This window comes from Drosophila eugracilis, unplaced genomic scaffold (assembly GCF_018153835.1).
Source record: "Drosophila eugracilis isolate 14026-0451.02 unplaced genomic scaffold, ASM1815383v1 contig_1567, whole genome shotgun sequence".
Taxonomy (NCBI): domain Eukaryota; kingdom Metazoa; phylum Arthropoda; class Insecta; order Diptera; family Drosophilidae; genus Drosophila; species Drosophila eugracilis.
In genome coordinates this window covers 65,492-84,869 of record NW_024572388.1, presented here as the reverse complement: position 1 = coordinate 84,869, position 19,378 = coordinate 65,492, and the positions used below count along the sequence as shown (strand labels likewise).

Genomic DNA, 19,378 nt, shown 5'->3' with positions numbered 1-19,378 from the left:
TAAAAAGGTATTTTATTCGAACAACCTGTTTCCAGAATTTCAAAAATATTTTAAACTTGATTTAGCTCAGAAAAGTTACAACTCTGACATTTTTGCCACTTATTATCGATCGATATATGATGTACATTTGTATATTAAAAATATGAAACAAACGAATATTTAAATAGAGCTAAAACTAAATAGGAAAACGACAGTGGCAAACCATCGGATAGATGGTTCTTCTTCTGGAACTACTATCGACTACACTAAGTTCATAACTGGCTCGTTCTATCGATACTATCGAGAATTGTCCCAGCTCTAGGGTCGCCGCAGTGCCTCGCTCTTTCCTGTCGAAACGCCGTTGCAAGGCGTAGTGTTTTTTTGGTCCGCGAGAAAATCTCCAAACATCCAAAATGGTAGGTGCCTAAATACTGAAATAATGCAAATCGTGGTTTCAGGAATCCCACCAAAACGTTCTGTGCGGCTATTTAAAATGTGCGGTTCGTGAAAGTGGGGCCAAAAAGTGAAGACGTGACAACCGTTACCTGGTGAAATTAATGTGTGCACATATATTCCCATATATATGGTGCACCCATGTATGTGTGTGTTCGCCTGGTGGTGAAATGCAAGGCGAAGACTAGGAATGACGTATGCAGTTTGCTATTGAAATTTCGCAAGAATGTGAAGATGCTGGGTGAAAGTTGTGAAATGCCGCAACAGATAGCAACATCTAATTATATACCTTGATGCTGCAGTGCGAGTGTGTGAGTGAGTGATGTGATTTTCTGTAAATAGGCGACGCAAGTGGTTTCTCTGTTCTTATCTAACCTCAAAGTCCGTGGCACGAAGATTGTGTGTGTGGACGCCATTTTTAATAAGCACACAGATATATATATATATATATATATACTAGTAGTGGGAACTTGTTCTAATACATAACAATGCCCTATTTTCGCAGGTCAACTTCACCGTCGACGAAATCCGTGGCCTCATGGACAAGAAGCGGAACATCCGTAACATGTCTGTGATTGCTCACGTAGACCACGGCAAGTCCACCCTGACCGATTCGCTCGTGTCCAAGGCTGGTATCATTGCCGGAGCCAAGGCTGGTGAGACCCGTTTCACTGACACCCGTAAGGATGAGCAGGAGCGCTGCATCACCATCAAGTCGACGTAAGATAAGCCACGCCCCGTTCTAACCTCTTGACCCCTCACTAATCATTTGTCAATTCCTCTTGCAGTGCCATCTCCATGTACTTCGAGGTGGAGGAGAAGGATTTGGTGTTCATCACCCATGCCGATCAGCGCGAGAAGGAGTGCAAGGGTTTCCTGATTAACTTGATCGACTCGCCTGGTCACGTTGATTTCTCCTCCGAGGTGACAGCCGCTCTGCGTGTGACAGACGGTGCCCTCGTCGTGGTCGATTGCGTCTCCGGAGTGTGCGTGCAGACCGAGACCGTGCTGCGTCAGGCTATTGCCGAGCGCATTAAGCCCATCCTGTTCATGAACAAGATGGACCGCGCCCTGCTCGAGCTGCAGCTTGATGCCGAGGAGCTCTACCAGACCTTCCAACGTATCGTGGAGAACGTAAACGTCATCATCGCCACCTACAACGATGACGGTGGCCCAATGGGTGAGGTGCGCGTGGACCCCTCCAAGGGATCCGTGGGCTTCGGTTCCGGTCTGCACGGCTGGGCCTTCACCCTTAAGCAGTTCTCTGAGATGTACTCTGAGAAGTTTAAGATCGATGTGGTTAAGCTAATGAACCGGTAAGTGATATTTACAAAAAATAGTTCTGCAAATGCACGCTTCTAGCACAATACGTGTGACGCTGAGCGGACGGCATCTTGGAGGTCCGCTCCCTAAGGAGTAGTCTTCTTTAGAGTCGCGCGTTATGACGGCGCCACAAGTGCCATAAAAATAGAAGCAGACCAAAACCGTAGGAAGCTGTTGAAACGCTGCCTCGTGACCTCTTTCCTAATGTCTTAACGAGTCATGCTAAGGCAGAGACCTTACACTATTCAATAGGATAGACCAAATGGTTTTAGGAATTATATAAACTATAACTTGTTGACCGTAACGGAAAATAAGAATGACAAATAGATTAAATACATAAATAAGTTCCGATTAAACCAAAAAGCGATAAGAAATATTCAAGTTCCTTTAAAGGTTAAGATAGGCTTTTTTTTAAAGCTACATATATCAAACTAACTTTAAATGCCTTTTTCGATCTCGTTCACAGTCTGTGGGGTGAGAACTTCTTCAATGCCAAGACCAAGAAATGGCAGAAGCAGAAGGAGGCCGACAACAAGCGTTCGTTCTGCATGTACATCCTGGATCCCATCTACAAGGTGTTCGATGCCATCATGAACTACAAGAAGGAGGAAATCGGTACCCTGCTCGAGAAGATCGGTGTGACCCTGAAGCACGAGGACAAGGACAAAGATGGCAAGGCGCTGTTGAAGACCGTGATGCGCACCTGGCTGCCAGCCGGTGAGGCTCTGCTTCAGATGATTGCCATCCATTTGCCGTCGCCGGTTGTTGCCCAGAAGTACCGTATGGAGATGCTGTACGAGGGTCCCCATGACGATGAGGCCGCCGTTGCCGTGAAGTCTTGCGATCCCGATGGTCCTCTTATGATGTACATTTCCAAGATGGTGCCGACCTCTGACAAGGGTCGCTTCTACGCTTTCGGACGTGTGTTTGCTGGTAAGGTGGCCACCGGCCAGAAGTGTCGCATCATGGGCCCCAACTACACCCCCGGCAAAAAGGAGGATCTGTACGAGAAGGCCATCCAGCGTACCATCCTAATGATGGGTCGTTACGTCGAGGCCATCGAAGATGTGCCCTCTGGCAATATTTGCGGTCTGGTCGGTGTCGATCAGTTCCTGGTCAAGACCGGTACCATCACCACCTTCAAGGATGCCCATAACATGAAGGTATTGAAATCAATTGCTTTAAAACAATTGAACATTACTAATTTTTTTCTTATTTCTTCACTTAATTGCAGGTCATGAAGTTCTCCGTGTCCCCTGTGGTGCGTGTGGCTGTGGAGCCTAAGAACCCTGCTGATCTGCCCAAGCTGGTGGAGGGTCTGAAGCGTCTGGCCAAATCCGATCCTATGGTGCAATGTATCATCGAAGAGTCAGGCGAGCACATCATTGCCGGTGCCGGTGAGCTGCATTTGGAGATCTGTTTGAAGGATCTGGAGGAGGACCACGCTTGCATCCCCCTGAAGAAGTCCGATCCCGTGGTGTCCTACCGTGAGACCGTGTCGGAGGAGTCCGACCAGATGTGTCTGTCCAAGTCGCCTAACAAGCACAACCGTCTGCTGATGAAGGCCCTTCCTATGCCCGACGGTCTGCCTGAGGACATTGACAACGGCGAAGTAAGCTCTAAGGATGAGTTCAAGGCTCGTGCCCGTTATCTGTCTGAGAAGTACGACTATGATGTGACTGAAGCCCGTAAGATCTGGTGCTTCGGCCCCGACGGAACTGGACCCAACTTCATCCTTGACTGCACCAAGTCCGTGCAGTACCTCAATGAAATCAAGGACTCCGTGGTCGCCGGTTTCCAGTGGGCCTCCAAGGAGGGTATCCTTGCCGACGAGAACTTGCGCGGTGTCCGCTTCAACATCTACGATGTGACGCTACACGCTGATGCCATCCATCGTGGTGGTGGCCAGATCATTCCAACCACTCGTCGTTGCCTCTATGCCGCCGCTATCACAGCCAAGCCTCGCCTGATGGAGCCCGTCTACCTGTGCGAGATCCAGTGTCCTGAGGTAGCTGTGGGAGGTATCTACGGTGTGCTGAATAGGCGTCGTGGTCACGTGTTCGAGGAGAACCAGGTTGTGGGCACTCCCATGTTCGTGGTAAAGGCATACCTACCTGTCAACGAGTCGTTCGGTTTCACCGCCGACCTGCGCTCGAACACCGGTGGTCAAGCCTTCCCCCAGTGCGTGTTCGACCATTGGCAGGTGCTGCCCGGTGACCCGAGCGAGCCCTCCAGCAAGCCTTACGCCATCGTCCAGGATACGCGCAAACGCAAGGGTCTCAAGGAAGGTCTGCCCGATCTGTCCCAGTACTTGGACAAGTTGTAAAGAACTCACCACCCAATCCCCCACACAACAACATCCATGTGCAGCTGGCTGAGCGGGAGGAACATAGAACAAAGTAGAGCGACCGAAAACGACAACTTAATTCAGCAAGGCAACCTGAAACAACGCCTGCGGCCGCCGGCAGTGTTTTAATCAAATAAAAACACAAACATTAAAGAAATTTTGATGATTATTAATTGTATAACAGTAAAACACAACATAATAAATCAAGTAAATGATTAAATGTTTAAGTTTATATAAAACGAACGACAAACGCGCTGCATGTGGTCGGAACGAAAATAGATTTTTTAGGAATGGGAACTCTTGCGTTTTACAAGTTGGTCAAGGCAGTACTCGAATTTTTTTTTACAACCAATGGATGCCCACCATGTAAATTAGTTTCATTAGCAACTAATTGTTAAAGTTAGGCAAATATCAATTCCCAATTACTTTAAATTAGGTTAGGGATATTTGGAAAAATTTGATGTAATTTTGTTTTAATTTAATTTACAAAATAATTAACGCGAAGAGAACTGGAATTTGGCGATTAATGTATTTGTATTGATTTCTTGCAGTTTCATTTGCTTAGATTGCGAACATATATTTCAGATCATTATTTTGGTAATTTACCCGATTTTGGTATTCTAGTTTCAAACCATTATTATTACACCTGAATTGGTTCGAGACCGCAATAAAAAATCACGGCTTTTAATGTAAACAAAGAAAATGAAACATCGATATCCGATTATGTTACAAAAATGTTTGGGACTCCCAAATTTTAATTTTTATATTTTATTTGTACTTTTAGTATACAAAATGTTGGCATGCGTTTCAAAATGTACTGAAAATTCAAAGTTAGGGGTCTAGGTAATTCTATTTTTTGTAAATTTATTCTTGCTACTTTTATTTGATCAAACTGAATTAGAAAATAATAAGTGGAAAATATTTGAAAAGAATGTGGAACATTTTAAATTAAAATTGATAGAGAGAGACGCTCTTCTCGCTTGCCATTATAATAATAATAATTGTAAAAATAAAAAAAATCAAAACAAGTGTTTGTGTTTCCCACAGATTGAGCCTGCGTAGGTGGGGTATACATCGATATCGATACAATATTTTGATACATTTCTGACATCGCTAGATTTGCGAACGTTGCTTGCCATAAACAAAACGGTCGGTGCGTTCGCCTGGTCGAATTGGTGTTGTAGGACAAAATCGGAAAAAAGTAGGTTCGTGTGTTGTTGCTGTTGTGCTTTGCTGAAGTCATAAGCTAATTGCAAAATGCGAATGTTCTCGGAAATTGGCCCGCGTCTGTTTCTGTCATCGTCCCAAACCGCTGTACCGTTGCTTTTAATGTCGCCGCGGCGTCTGTCAGTACAATTACTACCCCTGATCTCTCGCCGTCTCTGTCTTTTTCTCTCTTTGCGCCCCCGCTTCGCATTAATCTATTTTTAGCAGCATTTCCAATTGGAAGACTCTTGATTTGACCTTTTGCTTTGCCAAAAAGCAGAGTCCGTCTAACTGTAATTATTAGGCAGACGAAAAAGTCGGTTCGTTTTCTGATTAGTATTAGAGTGTGGGTGTATGTGTCTGCATATGAAAAAATCGATGCCAGACTCCCTGCAGAAACTTCATTCAGAAAGGAAAAAAGAGTAGAAGAAGAAGACAGCCGACAGCAGTAAATTTTACAGCTAGACAAAGTAGCCTGTGTTTGTGTGTGTGTGGGTGGCTTTAACGGTAACTGAATCCATAGACAGTCATCGATGATACCGGAAATACATTTTTCCTGTATTAGAGACTTAAATATTGCAAACTTTTATTATTATCGCAGTCCGCATCCGTTCAAAAACGAATTTTTAGCTCAACCCAATTGCAGTTGCAAAAAGTTTTTTGTTTAGCCAAAAGCAAAAAAAACGTGTTTATATATAGTCAGTCATACAAAGAGTTTACGTGTATTTGTATGTGTAGGGGGAGGTGGGCGAGAATGGCGTGTGAATGCGCCTGACTCGAACTCAACTCAAACCCCTCTCAGCGGGACCCCAAAGTGTATAGAAAATATGAATGAAGATAAGGCAGAGTGCGAATAGTGTGCTCCCACACTCTCCTCTGTCGCTGTTGTTTTCTTCCCTCCTCGTCGTCCTGCTCCTGTTCCTTCTCTTCCTCGGTCCCACTCATATCCTACCAGTTCCACATTCCCGAAATTCTCTCTCCGAGATGCGAAAAATCAATGCACAAAAATCCCTTGTTGAACAGTTTTTAATTGCCCGGAGTGCGCGTGTGTTTACTTTTTTGTTTTTTTTGCAGGTGTAGCAATTTTTAAATCAGAATTTAAACAGCCGGGTGAAATGAAATTAAAAAGCCAGCATGGTACAGACATATATCAATATGCCACTACTACGTAATGGAGCTATATGTACAACAAATAAATAGTAGTTCATTTTGATAGCGCTAGGGTTCAGTATAGTCAAATTTAATCTAAAATTTAAAATCTAATACAGAAAATAAATTCGATTTGCTTTGGTAGCAAACCAAAAATGGAACCATTCATTGATGAAAGCTTATGAAAACGTATAGAAACCAAAGAAATGAAAACATTAAAAATATGTTTTAACTCCAAAGGAAATGCAAATTATACCTATAACACAAATTAAATTAGATCATAATTCTTGCTGGGCTTTTTGTATCAAAAAACAAGTTTTGAGAAGAAATCCATTTATGATCGATTTTATGCCACATAATATACGTAATGCGCGTTGGGTAGCGATGAAAATGAAATGATGAAAATCCTGTATACATAAATATCTTGCTCGTCGTGGGCTTTAGTAGCCAAACGAAGGTCATCCTGGACAGGTTACACCTGCTCAAAGTTTGTTCAGCCCAGTCAATTTTAATTTCCGCTCACACGCTTTTCCACCTCATCGGAAAATATCAATATCCACCGACAGAACTTTCCCTGTTTGCACTAAAAATCGCAGGCCAGTCTAATAGCTTCTAAGTGAAAATCACACCAGCGAAATCAATATTCATTATTTATTAATAGCGGCTTACGGCGGCTTACGGACCCAAAATCTCTGACCCTCATTCACTCCCCACTTTCCCTCCCCCACAGACTTGACGTTCCGATGACGAATCTAATGACCTGAAACCGAAGAAGCGAGAGCAGCGAGGGAAGGCAGAGAAAAACCGCCAATCAATTTCACACATTGCATAGATGAAAATTGAAACAGCCGACAACAAAGCATCGTCAGCAGCGACGCTGACTGAGGCAGGGACGTTGACGCTGGTGGGCTCATTGATTACATTTTCATAATCAACGAAATATCCCACATCCACAAATAAGAAATAGAAGACACCGCAGAGCAGGTCTCCCGTCAATGGTCTCAATGAGCATCGCATAATGGCAGCAGCACCTGAATCGTGTGGAGCACGCGATTCCAACGAACCGTCGACAGAGGAGGAGGGGGCGTTCGATTCGGAGGCGGAGCGGTTCCAGTTGGAAATGACAGACTCCAATCGCGCATTGGATTCCCAAGAGGCGGAGACGGAGGTAGACCCAAATCCAGATGCAGATTCTGCCGCCGCTGGAGCTGACCAACAAAGGCAAAAGTATGTCGTTTTTTTAAGCAAAATCAAATTTAAAAGTCACATTAACACTCCTATGCTCGAAAACTGCAACACATGAGGACACTTATACAGTCTTTTCGGTTTCTTATGAAATCTATTTTAGCTTAGCATTTTTTTTAGAGAGCGGAAACTATACATATTGAGAGGTTTACAGTTTTGACTGCGATGCCATTTCTAAAGCTGGCTTGTGAAATAGGTCAACCGATTCTAAAGGAATTCTTTGAGAATATGATAGTTTGCCATAATATCTTAACAACAAAATAAATTGTTAAGATATCAGCTTTTAAAATATCAGACAGACCATGACGCTTGTAACTCTTTGCTTAGTATTCTAATACCTTTAGTAAAACCACATTTTGTCTTTACTATAACAGCGACAATACATAAGTTCGTTCCATTATGTATATAAGTTTGATAGTAAAATAACAACTTAAAATATATAACATTTTGACTTCATTGTTCCATAGCGGGGATCAAATACAGCTGCAGTCGCTGGAACCGATCTCCTTGGATGACATACCTGAGCCCATTAAAGTCCTCGACGAGATCATTTCGGAGTTCGAGGAGGCAGCAACGAAACCGGTGGCCTTGCACAGCAACAGTGGCGAGAATCAGTCCGAGGACGACGGATACATGAGTCTTAGTCGCAAAAAGTGAGTAAAAGCCTAAACAATGTGCCCAATAAAAAGTTGCCTCGTTCTTCAAATACCTCAATGTGTGATAGAATAAAACCATTGGGAAAAGAATTGTGCTAGATATTAGACCTCTTATAATATATTCTAAACTTTTTAAAATTAATTTTTAAAATAGCTTCAATAACTTTAAATATTTTACGGCAGTAATCGGCTTTTATCTCAAATTTAAAAACAAGCAGATATTAGTCTTTAGCGTGCTAGACGCAGTGAATTGGCAAATTGCAATTACCGCTTTAACCTAACCCTACCCAATATAGCGTTACCTTACAAACTTTTGACTTTGACTTGACAGCATGTCCAAAAAGGACTCCGAAGATGTGCCCCAAACACCCAGCACTGACACTGTGCCCGAAGGAAGTTTTAATGAGGTGGATGGCACAGCTGAGAATCTAACCAAATTGTCTGAGGTGGAACACGGACAGGAAACTACGACGCCCCTCATTCAGACAACGCTGGTGAGTTCGTAAAAGCCACACTGCAAGCCATCTAGCTAATGGGAAACCAATTAACTCACCGCACAACCACCACTTTTCCCTTCCTCCAGCCGAAGGTACGGGGTTCCAGCTCGACCCCAGCCACCAACTCAAACTACTCAAGTCTACCGTGCTGTGGGGCCAGGGCCTCGAATTTAGGTGGAGCTTCCGCTGCCAATTCCTCAAGTGGATTGGCGGCTATACGACACCCGGGCAGCTGCAACGGCGGACGCAACGCACTAGGCATCGACATCAGTGCCGTCCATAATGCTGTGCTCCGTGGCAATCTGGCCAAGCTGCCGGAGCCCTTCGTCAACGAACACCCGGTGACCATCTACCCCGGTCCGTCCTCCAAGGCTTCCGGAGGGGAGGGGGCTCGTAGTAAACGACTGCTCAGCTCAGTGGAGAAGCACAAAGAGGTGTGCCACATGCTCAATCCCCATTCCAGCAGCTCAACCTCCTCGTCCGGTTCACAACACACGTCCAGCGAGGAGGCATCACCTGCTGCTTCTCACGTCAATGTGGCGACTCCGAAGGCCATTGGCAGGGATGAGGACTACTCGGAGGACTCACTGGAGGAGTCCACCATCTCCACGGACCTCACCCCTGTAAAGCAGAACGGAGTCGCATGGGAGATCCATTTCAAGAGCAATAAGAAGAAGTCCAGTGGCACCAAAAAGGCGTCTGGAGCCGCCTCCAAGAAGGTGAGTCACATTCAGAAGAGCATTGGAATTTATTAACCCGTTTAATATTTTTCTTATCCTGCAACATTTCCAGAAATCCAACAACTTAGATGATTTTAATAACAGCTTTGTGTACAACGAGCAGAGTATGCTGGGCAAGGGAACTTTTATTATACGCCGTTCCACAGCCAAAAAACCGCCCCGTGCCGCAGATGTGTTTTGCATACCGAAGCCGCCTCGTCCCTCGTTGGCTGAGAAAGCTGGATCTGGAGTCAAAGTTGGAGCGGGAGCGATCAGTAATGAGTTTTACACGAGCGACAGCGAGCAGAGTGATGCCACTCCACTGCCCCTGCCGCCGCCACCTGTCTCCTCTGAAAAGAACTTCGTTTATAACGAGTGCGAGCCTACTGCGGCGAATTCACGCCGAGGTATGGAGATAGCCGCTGCTCATAGGGCTGCTTTATCGCTGGACATCGCCGAAGCACCGGACCAACTAGGCCACTGCAAGCCGGTCAAGAGCAAGACCGCGATGCTGACCGAAAAGCGTCTGAGCGCCGAGTCCATGCCGGACAACACTTCAAGCAGCGAGGAGTTCGATGAGGCTCGTCTCAATGGAAACGGAAGCTACGAGCTGTACGCATACAACGGAAATGGTGAGTAAAAACCTTACTTTTCTTTTTCTAAATAATTATAACTATTTTCTTCCTATGTAGATCAACGAGTTTCCAACGCCACCACTCCACACACCGATCTAGCCCCAACTTTAGAAGAGGATGAGGAACTGTCCGACTTTAGCTATGGGTGTGCTTCTTTGATGCAAATTGAACACAACGTCAACGCATTGCTGCGCGGAGACATTCAAATTATTGGCCAATCGGCGGCCTGCAATGGAAGTGGATCCGCTTTAGCCGCTGCTACAGCTGCTGAGTTGCACGCCAAGCGAATACTGGAGTTTAGGCCTGGAGTCCATAAATCCGAGAGTGCCAAGGAGATGCTGTTGTCGCAGATGCCCGGCCTGGGCCCCCTTCCTCCATCGCCGCCAAGCTCTAATCCGGATTTATTTGACTACGATGCCCCACTGCCGCCATCCCCGGTGGAACCGCGAAAGCAGTTAGATCTTCCGGCAGTGGTGGCGGCGAGTGCCCCTCCCGCGAACCGTGGCACTACAGTAGTTGAGGTGCATGCCACCGCCTCGGGAGCGGCGGTGCACAGTAGCAACAGCCACACGCGCCGCAGTCGCGACAACGTTGCAGCCGTGCGACACTTCACCGACGAGCTGCCACCGCCACCGGCTCCTGCCCATCAAACTGCAAGCTTCTTGGACGGCCTATCTGGGCCGCCAATTGTGCCCCCGCATCGAGCCACTGGAGGTCATTCGGCCAACACCATGAAATCCTGGAGTATTGACTCGCAGTACCGCAAGCGATCGCCCAAGCTTTTTGGCCACTATAGCAGTGGTGGCAGTGGGATAACAACGCCCACCGGGCTGGGTCCGATGCCTCCACTGCCACCACCACCCCTTGAAGGAATGGTGGGTGGTTCCGGGTCTTATCAACGACGGTACATTAATTATGGCACCAAGCGCAGTCTGAAGCAGTCCCCGCGCGAGGAGCACCGCCTGCAAACCTCATGTAGTCTTCCAGAAACGCCAATATTTGCCAGAGGGTGAGAGTTATATATATGAATAAAAAAACCCCGAGTAGTATTCCCTAACTAAATTCTTTTACAGCTGTGACATACCACGTACGCCATATAGACGCCAAAACGAGCCGCTGCCAGTGGTCAGCGGTTCCCGCACAGCTCCCAGGTCAAGCACATCAAACAGCATCAACATGGGCACTTCAGTTTTGGGGATTGGGGGTAACTTTCTTTCATATTCTGGATATGGTTTAAATTTAACATTATCGGCAAAAAGAATTCGAAATCGTGAATTATTCAAATACGTACCAGACATCTGTAAAGATTCTCTGGACTGTTGATTTAAATATGTTAAATTAATGTTTCACCCTTTGATAGCCTTTTTTTTAGATATACATATGCTTACAGTTGAGAGATTTAATTATAAGTTTAGTTTTGGTTGGTCTTCCCAATATGGAAAATTATAAAAAAAGATATTTTTCCGCAATTTGTTTGATAACCCCTCCTATTTCTTTCTTTCATATTAGGCAGTAACTATGGAACAGCCCAAATTTGCCGCCAGCGCTCTATCAACCATGCTTTGGCCTCCAATGAGATGCTACGCATGACCGGAGCCCCGGCTCGCGGATGGTATCCCAAACAACGGGGAATGCGCCCAGCCTCCACCGAGAACATAGATCGCCTGGCCTCCGTGCGGGTGTGGGATAATCCGGCGGGCATGTCGGGCACCGGACAATCGCGCAAGCCCTTAACACTGCCACCAAATCTCACGCCTTCCTTCCTAAACAAATCACCCCGCGAGGCACTGCGGCGGGTGACAAGTTTGTTGATAACCAAAAAGAGTGAGTTAAAGTAAATTTTACGGGTTGTTTAGTAAAGCAAGTTTCTTATTCCAAACAGAAAACAGCAAGGATCGGAAGCATAAGGCCTATTGCGACCAGCTTATGGATGATAACAACAGCAAGCCAGCCTTTGAATTCGAAACGGGTAAGATTATAAAGCAAATATATCATATTATACAGAATTGAATTAAATATTTTAATGTCGAATTGTTTTGTCCAGGATCCTCCAAGCGCAAGGATACCAGTCGCAAGGACAACATAGCCTCGGGAGTGACCACTAATACCAAACCTAAGAAGAAGGGCCTCTTTAAATCCCTTTGGAAACGTTCGAAAACCGCCTCCTTGGATCAGTAGAGAACTCCTCGCAGGCAAGGCTAAGCACTGCCCCAAAATTTATGTATACCATAAGCGTATAATAGCATCGAAAATGATAATAACCCTGCACTTACATTCACGTTGTTCGGGTCGCAAGTTGAGATTTTTTCTGTGCACCCACCCACCCATTCACCTGCTCATCCGATCAGCAAAACTTTCTCACGCTCGTGTTCGTTCACCTTGAAACTAATTGAAGCAATTTTGTATACCATCGTATTGTATATCGGTCATATAGTAATGAGAAAACTGAATAATTCAAATGCACAAAAGCCGTGAATCGTAAAGACTGAAAATGAAAATGAAAAAGCGTTAAACAAAGGAAATTTAAGCGAAATCGAAAATATGAAGGTCAATGAAATTAACTGAACATATGCAAACAATATTCCACTCTCACAAAGTAAAGAAAATAAAACGAAGTTGAATGTATCGCGCGGCTATAGTATAATGTTTGTCCGGTCTCCCAAGACCTTGAACTTGTTAAAAGAAAAATGAATGCAATTATTCTATGGCCGTACAACCAAAACATTACCGAATGAACGCAACCTTGGGCGCAGCAGAAAATTTATAACTTATACAAGCACTGAATTTATATAACGTATAGAGATATGAGCGCTATATATATAGTTTGGACTATAACTGAACCGTTTAGGGTTCTAGGCAACATTACTTACTTTACGAAGACGTTTAGTTTTTTAGGTACTTTTTGTGTGGTTGAGAAATATGTTTGGGTTTGATATCTGTTTTCCTGTTTTCCATATTGGTCAGGGGACTTAAAGGAGGTGAATTACGGGAAAAGTGCAATTACAGACGATGTATTCTAATCGAAAGTCCGTTGCGTTGCCCAACAAGCCCTGATAAAAAATAAACCCAGTCACAATAATAAGCAAGAGCCTAAAATCTAATACGTATAATATTTCCAAAAACTGAAAAAGAATGAAGTTAAGCCCTCCACATTTCAAAGAATGTTTGATAATAAAAACGAGTTCGAAATTGATTTAATCCATACAACATTAAAATGTAAAATTAATGCTCAAGACGATTTTACCAGAGGAAGCATTTTGATCGAGAATGAAGTTGGGAGGTTAGAGAAAAAAGCTGCAATATGAAACGACAAAACTGTAATCGTTTACTAGTCATTAAATATTAAAAATGAAAAACAGAAAAAGGATATATATATATATGGAAGATAACATATTTTTTATTAACACTCACTGAGACGCCAAGAATAAACGTTTTGGCAGCATTTTATGAGCAGGAGCTGGCCCCCAAGAGCAAGTTGAAAGTATTATTAACGATTTATATTATATGCTATAGCAAGTTGGTATTTATTATAATTAATGATATATGTACAATTATTTGAATTAACATTATTGAATATATTTTTTAGAAAAGTAGCATGAAACGAAATAAAATTATTAAAAACAAAAGTAATCCATGGCCCTTGTGTACTTTCTATATAGGTATATCTATTTAAATTGGATCCTTTGGTAAAGGCAAAACTTAAATGGTTATTGAACACAAAATTAATATAATATTTAAACCGACATTTAAGAATTACTGGTCGTCATAAAACAGAAATAAAAATATTTATTTTTTAAATTCGAGAACTGGAAGTATATTTTAGTTTTCAACATAGTCTTATTGGCCCGATTATATACTGAATAACCTATAAACAAAATTCACGAATTCTGGAAATATAGCAAGTTCTGGGATACTACTCAGAAAGTTTCCGATTTAAATGACAAATTACAATAAAACTATGAACAGATCTAAGGAAGTTACACAGTTGCAAGCACAGACAGCAGTAAACAAAAAGAAATACATATAATTTTTAGCAAAAACAGATATTTAATATTTATAAATATTTAATTCCGTAATTGTATATGAGGGTAAATAAAATAAAATAAACAAATTAAATCATTTTGAAACATTACGAAAATCTTGTTTTAATGAAGAAAATGATCGAAACTAATAACACATAACCGAATTCAGGCAAACTCCGGCTACCACTCCGAGGAATTTATTATTAAGTAGAAATTTAGTCGATTGTTTCAAGTCCTTCTCTTGAGTGAATTTTCTCGGTTTAGTTTAAACCGACTGAAATATTTCCGCTTATTATCTCTATTGCAAGTCTTATTAACAAATTTTGAATTGCACATAAACCCGAAAAAATTGTTCAGAGCCTGCCCGATATATATATTTTAAACTTAATTAAATTCTGATTGATAGGGTAACGTAATCGATATGTTTAGGAAACTGACAGTAAACATGTGTGGGAGGAAATATTTTGTATCGAATTTGAAAACTTTTTTTTCGGTTTTTATTATACATTTTCCAGCAATTCTTTCTGCTTTGTGCGTGTGTGCATAAAACCAGATAAATATACAATACATAAAAGGAATATATCTACAATTATATAGGACACACGCATTAAATAAAAGTGGGGCAACTAACTAAACTAAATTAAAAGTATCAGTAACATCGTTCGATCGCCACACATCTTCTATTCCAATATGCTAAGATCATAAAAAACAAAATCCAAATTGATCGACCATTTCTTTGCTTGGCTTCCTTTCTTCAACGAATATTTTTAAATCCTGTCTATGCATGAGGGGATTTAAGACAAAATAAGCCGCTTGGTTAACAATTTTTGTTGTGTGTAGAGGGGATGTGGTCTGGGAAATTAGTTCGTTTAAGATTAAATAATCTCTTCCGCAGTCTAGGCCATGTAGCTATATTCATCGCCCGAATTCGCAGTTCGCTCAATGTATTGTTTGTCAATTAACGACTCCACGCATTTCTTGATCATTGCAATGTTGGGCGTAAAGCTAACCTTTGATAAAGAGAGAACCTGCGAAAGAAAATTATTTTATGTATTCCTTATTTCATGGCTAATGATGTTCCATTTATACCTCTTGTATTAGCGCATTGTGTTTCAGGACCTTGCGCGCCTTCATAATTCTGACAATGGCGGCTTGCAGGAACAGTTTTCGGTCTTCATCCACAGAGTTGATCGTGTGTTCCACCTAAAGGATAAATTAATTAAAAAGCGCCTTGCAATATGTAATTACTTACCTCCTGTGGCGTTTCCTTTTGCAAAGCCGAACTAATCTTAAACTTTGTACGTTTATTTGTGTAATCCAAATTCAATTCTATTCGAGTCTCCCCGGCGAGATTCTCTGAGCTGGCATTCAACAGCTTGGACTCGATCATAGGCTGCATGTGCTTCTGAAACGTTTCGTCGTTGAGCTGCAGTGTGTTCTGAATTTCCCGACAACTCAGACTGTCGCTTGTCTCAAACAGCAGAATCATCGCCATCTGGTACGTTTGCATCGTCACGATGTAGGATTTTTTCAAATGGCTTAGCTTTAGTTCTCCATGGCACATGTGATGCAGCCAAGTCAGTTTGCGACCACTGAACAACTTATGATAATAATCCTCAAACTAGAAAAACGACAAAAAAATAAATAAATAAATAGGTATTACAATATCTTATAAATCTCCGACGGCGTAAAGTATTATAATGTTTTACCTGACACGCGGTGATTATCTTGTAGAAATTTAAAGACCGCGTTTCAATTTTAAATTATTTAAAAGAGAAATATCTGATTCACTGCAAGCCACCACAGCGTCCCTTCTTGTTTATATTAAAAGACGGTTTCCTATAAATTAGTTTTCAACATACCATTTTAATCGACTTTTCAAATTCCTGCGGCACTGCAAACGGTATAACTTGCGTAGACCCCAACGGCCAAGCACCCGCCTGGAGGACTTTAATGGAGAGATTGATGCCTGTATAGAAATATACATTTTAGCCAACTAGGAAAAACAAATTATAAGTTATAAATAACCTAAGTCCACATTGTTATCCTTTAGGTGAGTATTAAACTTGTTGTTCAGGTCTGTAGATACCGATATATCCGTAAACATTCGATGTAATTTATTGGTAAACTCATATCCGCAGGCTTGCTGTAAAAATAAATAAAAATCTTAATGGAATATAAGAAGAAAAGTAAGCTAATATATATCACTATTAGTGTTAAAGGGCAGTTATAATGACAAATTATCAAACTATAATATAAATCAAATTAGGTTATCATGGTGCGCGTGCAATATTACGATAATTATGAAAGGTCAGTTTTCGCAGTTATCAGTTTGTATGATTATTTTCAATTTATCTGTCATGGCTATTAGCTAATCATGCTATATTCCTTTAATTTTTTGTTGTACTGACTTGTATCCTTCCAAGAACACTCACCTTCAACCGATTAATCATTCCCTCCTCCGCATCCATGCTCTGACTCTGCTCGTGGATGAGGCGCTTGGCTAACAATCGGCTATAAAATTTCTGGTACACATCCTTATCCTCGATATACTTAAAGATGGTTATGTTGTTGGTAAGCTTTTGGTCGATCTCCGCTTCGCAGGTCTTGGACTTTTTCAGTAGCGTATCACAGTATTTGGCCACATACTCGGCACTGCGACAAGGCTGCCGTTCAGTCGGCCGGCGATTAATAACGCTGGCGCATGCCTTGTCTAACGCGCTAAGGAAGAGAGAATCGTTCTCGAAAACGTCTGCGATGAGCTCCTGGTACTTTTGATGCACCTTTAACATATTCTCCACGAACGCAATGTGAATATTTTCGCCCTTAAGCGCGGATACAGTCTGCAAACCCTCACTTTTAATGTGATCAAGGAAGGTCGTGATGAGCTCGGATTTCAGGTTGTCAGGTATGGGTTTGAGTACGATATACATGTTGCGCAGATCTTGTCGCCGCTCTTCGGACACCATTTCGCGACACTCCGAATAGATAAAGCCCAAACGGTCGTTTATAAATTTCTCCTCGCACTCTTTTCGTAACTTTGGCAGGGAGCTAAAATGCAGGAACTTCTGTGCTCTCCGGCTCTCATATTCTAGTATGCGAATAACCTCCTGCATGTACTCCGATACAGAGCAGCGCTGAAGCAGCTTGTTGGCCTCGTCTGTGTAATAGGCACCACTGGCATCCAGCATGGGGCCTTCGAAGAGTTCCTGGTAGAGCTTGAGCGAACCTGTTTTCTTGTAGTCCTGTACCTCCACGAAACTGTGTATCACTCCGTTGATAATTTGCACCCGATGGTGATCTAAGGTGCCATTGCTGGCCCTGTCTGCGGCAATTCCCTCAAGTATATGACGCACTAGTTCGCTGGAAAGGAACTCAATCATATTCAGGCGCCAGATGTCTAACCCCAGTTCACCAATTTCCATTTGCTCTGAAGCATCGCTGGACAGATTTCCGTAAAATGATTCCGTGTCGGTGATCTTTTGTTTTTTGATGTGCTGCTGGTTCAGATAGCTGAAAGTAATGAAGCCCAATTGTCAGTACGTTTATAGAATAACTTTTAACGGATGCTTACATATACAGCTGGTGCAGATACTTGATTCCCTGACTGTATTCCATCCAGGTGGTGTAGTAGCGATGTAGAAGGTCCGGTCCACCGTGCGAGTTGGAGCTGTCGCCCTGGACTACCACCTTCTTGGACAACATCTCCTGGACGTGCTCTTCGAGGAAGTGCTTTGTCTCGCCATAGAGTCGATCGGCCATCGGTTCCGGCTGCGCCACGCACAGCGTGTAAACGTCGCTATATGTTTTGGGAAGGTGATTGGACAGGCAGATGTGTTAGTGCGTATTTTATTTTAGCAATTCCATTTTGGCAACTCACGCTGCACACACATATACGAACAGCTGCGGTCGGAATAATAGCAGAATCTGACTTACCCTAAATCCCCAAAATTTACAAACAATGTTTCTTAAAGATTGCGGTCAAAATATGCGGCTGCAAAACAAACCCTATTTGTTATCTACACGTTTACAAAACTATCAGTACATTAATCAGGCCGAAAGATTACGAAATTGTGCAAATCACTTGCGACTTATTTGCATCTAAATTAGTGACGGCTGCTGTTGGGAGAAACATATGGCTATAAAGCTAAGTAATAACACCTTGTTAAGCTAAACAAAAAATAACTTGCTATTTCTAAATATATATTTAACATTTTAAATATAATCTTCTCGAAGACCCTAGTGGGTGCTATTGTCCCGACCGCATCTGTGGAAAACCGATACCTACCTGAAGCTTGTGTTCCACACCGAGCGCTCCACTTTGGTGAGCGTTATCACCGACTCGGCGATGCAGCGCAGGCGCGGCCAAACATCGACAAACTCCACTATCTTGGGCTTGAGCGACATCTCGACTGGGTCTGGATCGTGGGTCCGTCTGGGGATGGATGTGGAGGTGTTGGCTATTGGGGCAGGAGCAGTAGCACAAGGGCGGGATTCAGAGTAGGATGGAAGCGGATTAGAAGGCGAACTGATCCCGCGGCCTGCGCGATTACCAAAACGGGCGGACGACCGACCCTCATGCGTTGGCAGAGGCCACTTTTGCTTTGCGTTTTGGCATAATCGCGCAGCTCGCTCACTTTTTGTGTGGGGGCCACCAGCCCGATGGCCTTGCCCTCGGTCAATTTCACAGCTGGCCAGGCACAACTTCTGGGGTCGCGGGGTGTGCGGGCTGTGCGCCTACTCACCTGCTGCTTAACTACGCTATTTACTAATTAATTACGCCGAGAATTTAGTTTTTTGCACTTTTTTGCTATCGTGAAATGGGTCGTCAGACGGGACGATATCGATATATCGATATATTGTTATTGGAACGAACTATCAGGGCTGCACACACATTTATTTCCGAAAATTCATACGTTCTCACTGCACCGTCAGCTGTTTGACTAACACAACATAATTTAAAAGTGTACATTGCGCAACTTAGTTTAATATTATGTTTTTTTTTGAAAATTAATAATATTGGAAATGTTTTCCTTCTTATTTATAATTTTTGGCTTTATCAAGAGCTATAAAATACCTTAAAACTGGCAGGTGAAGTATGTACACAGGGCGGGCTTCTTAAAAAGAATGATTTATAAAGGTTGTTT

The 19,378-nt window shown here is 42.9% G+C and overlaps 3 protein-coding genes across 5 annotated transcripts; 2 read left to right on the top strand and 1 right to left on the bottom strand.

Annotated features, from left to right (window-relative positions):
* The first annotated feature begins 273 nt into the window (after nt 1-273).
* On the top strand, nt 274-4,322 carry LOC108114843 (eukaryotic translation elongation factor 2). The gene is made up of 5 exons (XM_017225989.2): nt 274-395; nt 938-1,152; nt 1,221-1,748; nt 2,222-2,918; nt 2,990-4,322. Exons 1-5 carry the CDS (start codon nt 393-395, stop codon nt 4,079-4,081), a joined length of 2,535 nt encoding a protein of 844 aa, XP_017081478.1. The 5' UTR covers nt 274-392; the 3' UTR covers nt 4,082-4,322.
* Nucleotides 4,323-5,214: 892 nt separating this feature from the next.
* Nucleotides 5,215-13,839, top strand: LOC108114840. Of its 2 annotated transcripts, none has more exons than XM_017225983.2 (11): nt 5,215-5,303; nt 7,188-7,684; nt 8,170-8,355; nt 8,690-8,852; nt 8,942-9,574; nt 9,648-10,206; nt 10,267-11,218; nt 11,283-11,413; nt 11,719-12,033; nt 12,092-12,178; nt 12,254-13,839. In XM_017225983.2, the coding sequence occupies exons 2-11, from the start codon at nt 7,476-7,478 to the stop codon at nt 12,385-12,387; spliced, it is 3,369 nt and encodes a 1,122-aa protein (XP_017081472.2). In that variant the 5' UTR covers nt 5,215-5,303; nt 7,188-7,475; the 3' UTR covers nt 12,388-13,839. The 2 variants fall into 2 exon arrangements, with proteins under 2 accessions (XP_017081472.2, XP_017081473.2); XM_017225984.2 differs by having other exon boundaries at nt 5,229-5,307.
* A 486-nt stretch (nt 13,840-14,325) lies between these two features.
* On the bottom strand, nt 14,326-19,078 carry LOC108114841 (cullin-2). Of its 2 annotated transcripts, none has more exons than XM_017225986.2 (9): nt 18,977-19,078; nt 18,520-18,691; nt 17,806-18,030; nt 16,667-17,744; nt 16,260-16,377; nt 16,094-16,200; nt 15,484-15,852; nt 15,321-15,434; nt 14,326-15,259 (listed from the first exon to the last, which is right to left on the bottom strand). In XM_017225986.2, exons 2-9 carry the CDS (start codon nt 18,636-18,638, stop codon nt 15,128-15,130), a joined length of 2,262 nt encoding a protein of 753 aa, XP_017081475.1. In that variant the 5' UTR covers nt 18,639-18,691; nt 18,977-19,078; the 3' UTR covers nt 14,326-15,127. The 2 variants fall into 2 exon arrangements, with proteins under 2 accessions (XP_017081475.1, XP_017081476.1); XM_017225987.2 differs by having other exon boundaries at nt 18,520-18,666; nt 18,977-19,065.
* Between the last annotated feature and the right edge of the window lie 300 nt (nt 19,079-19,378).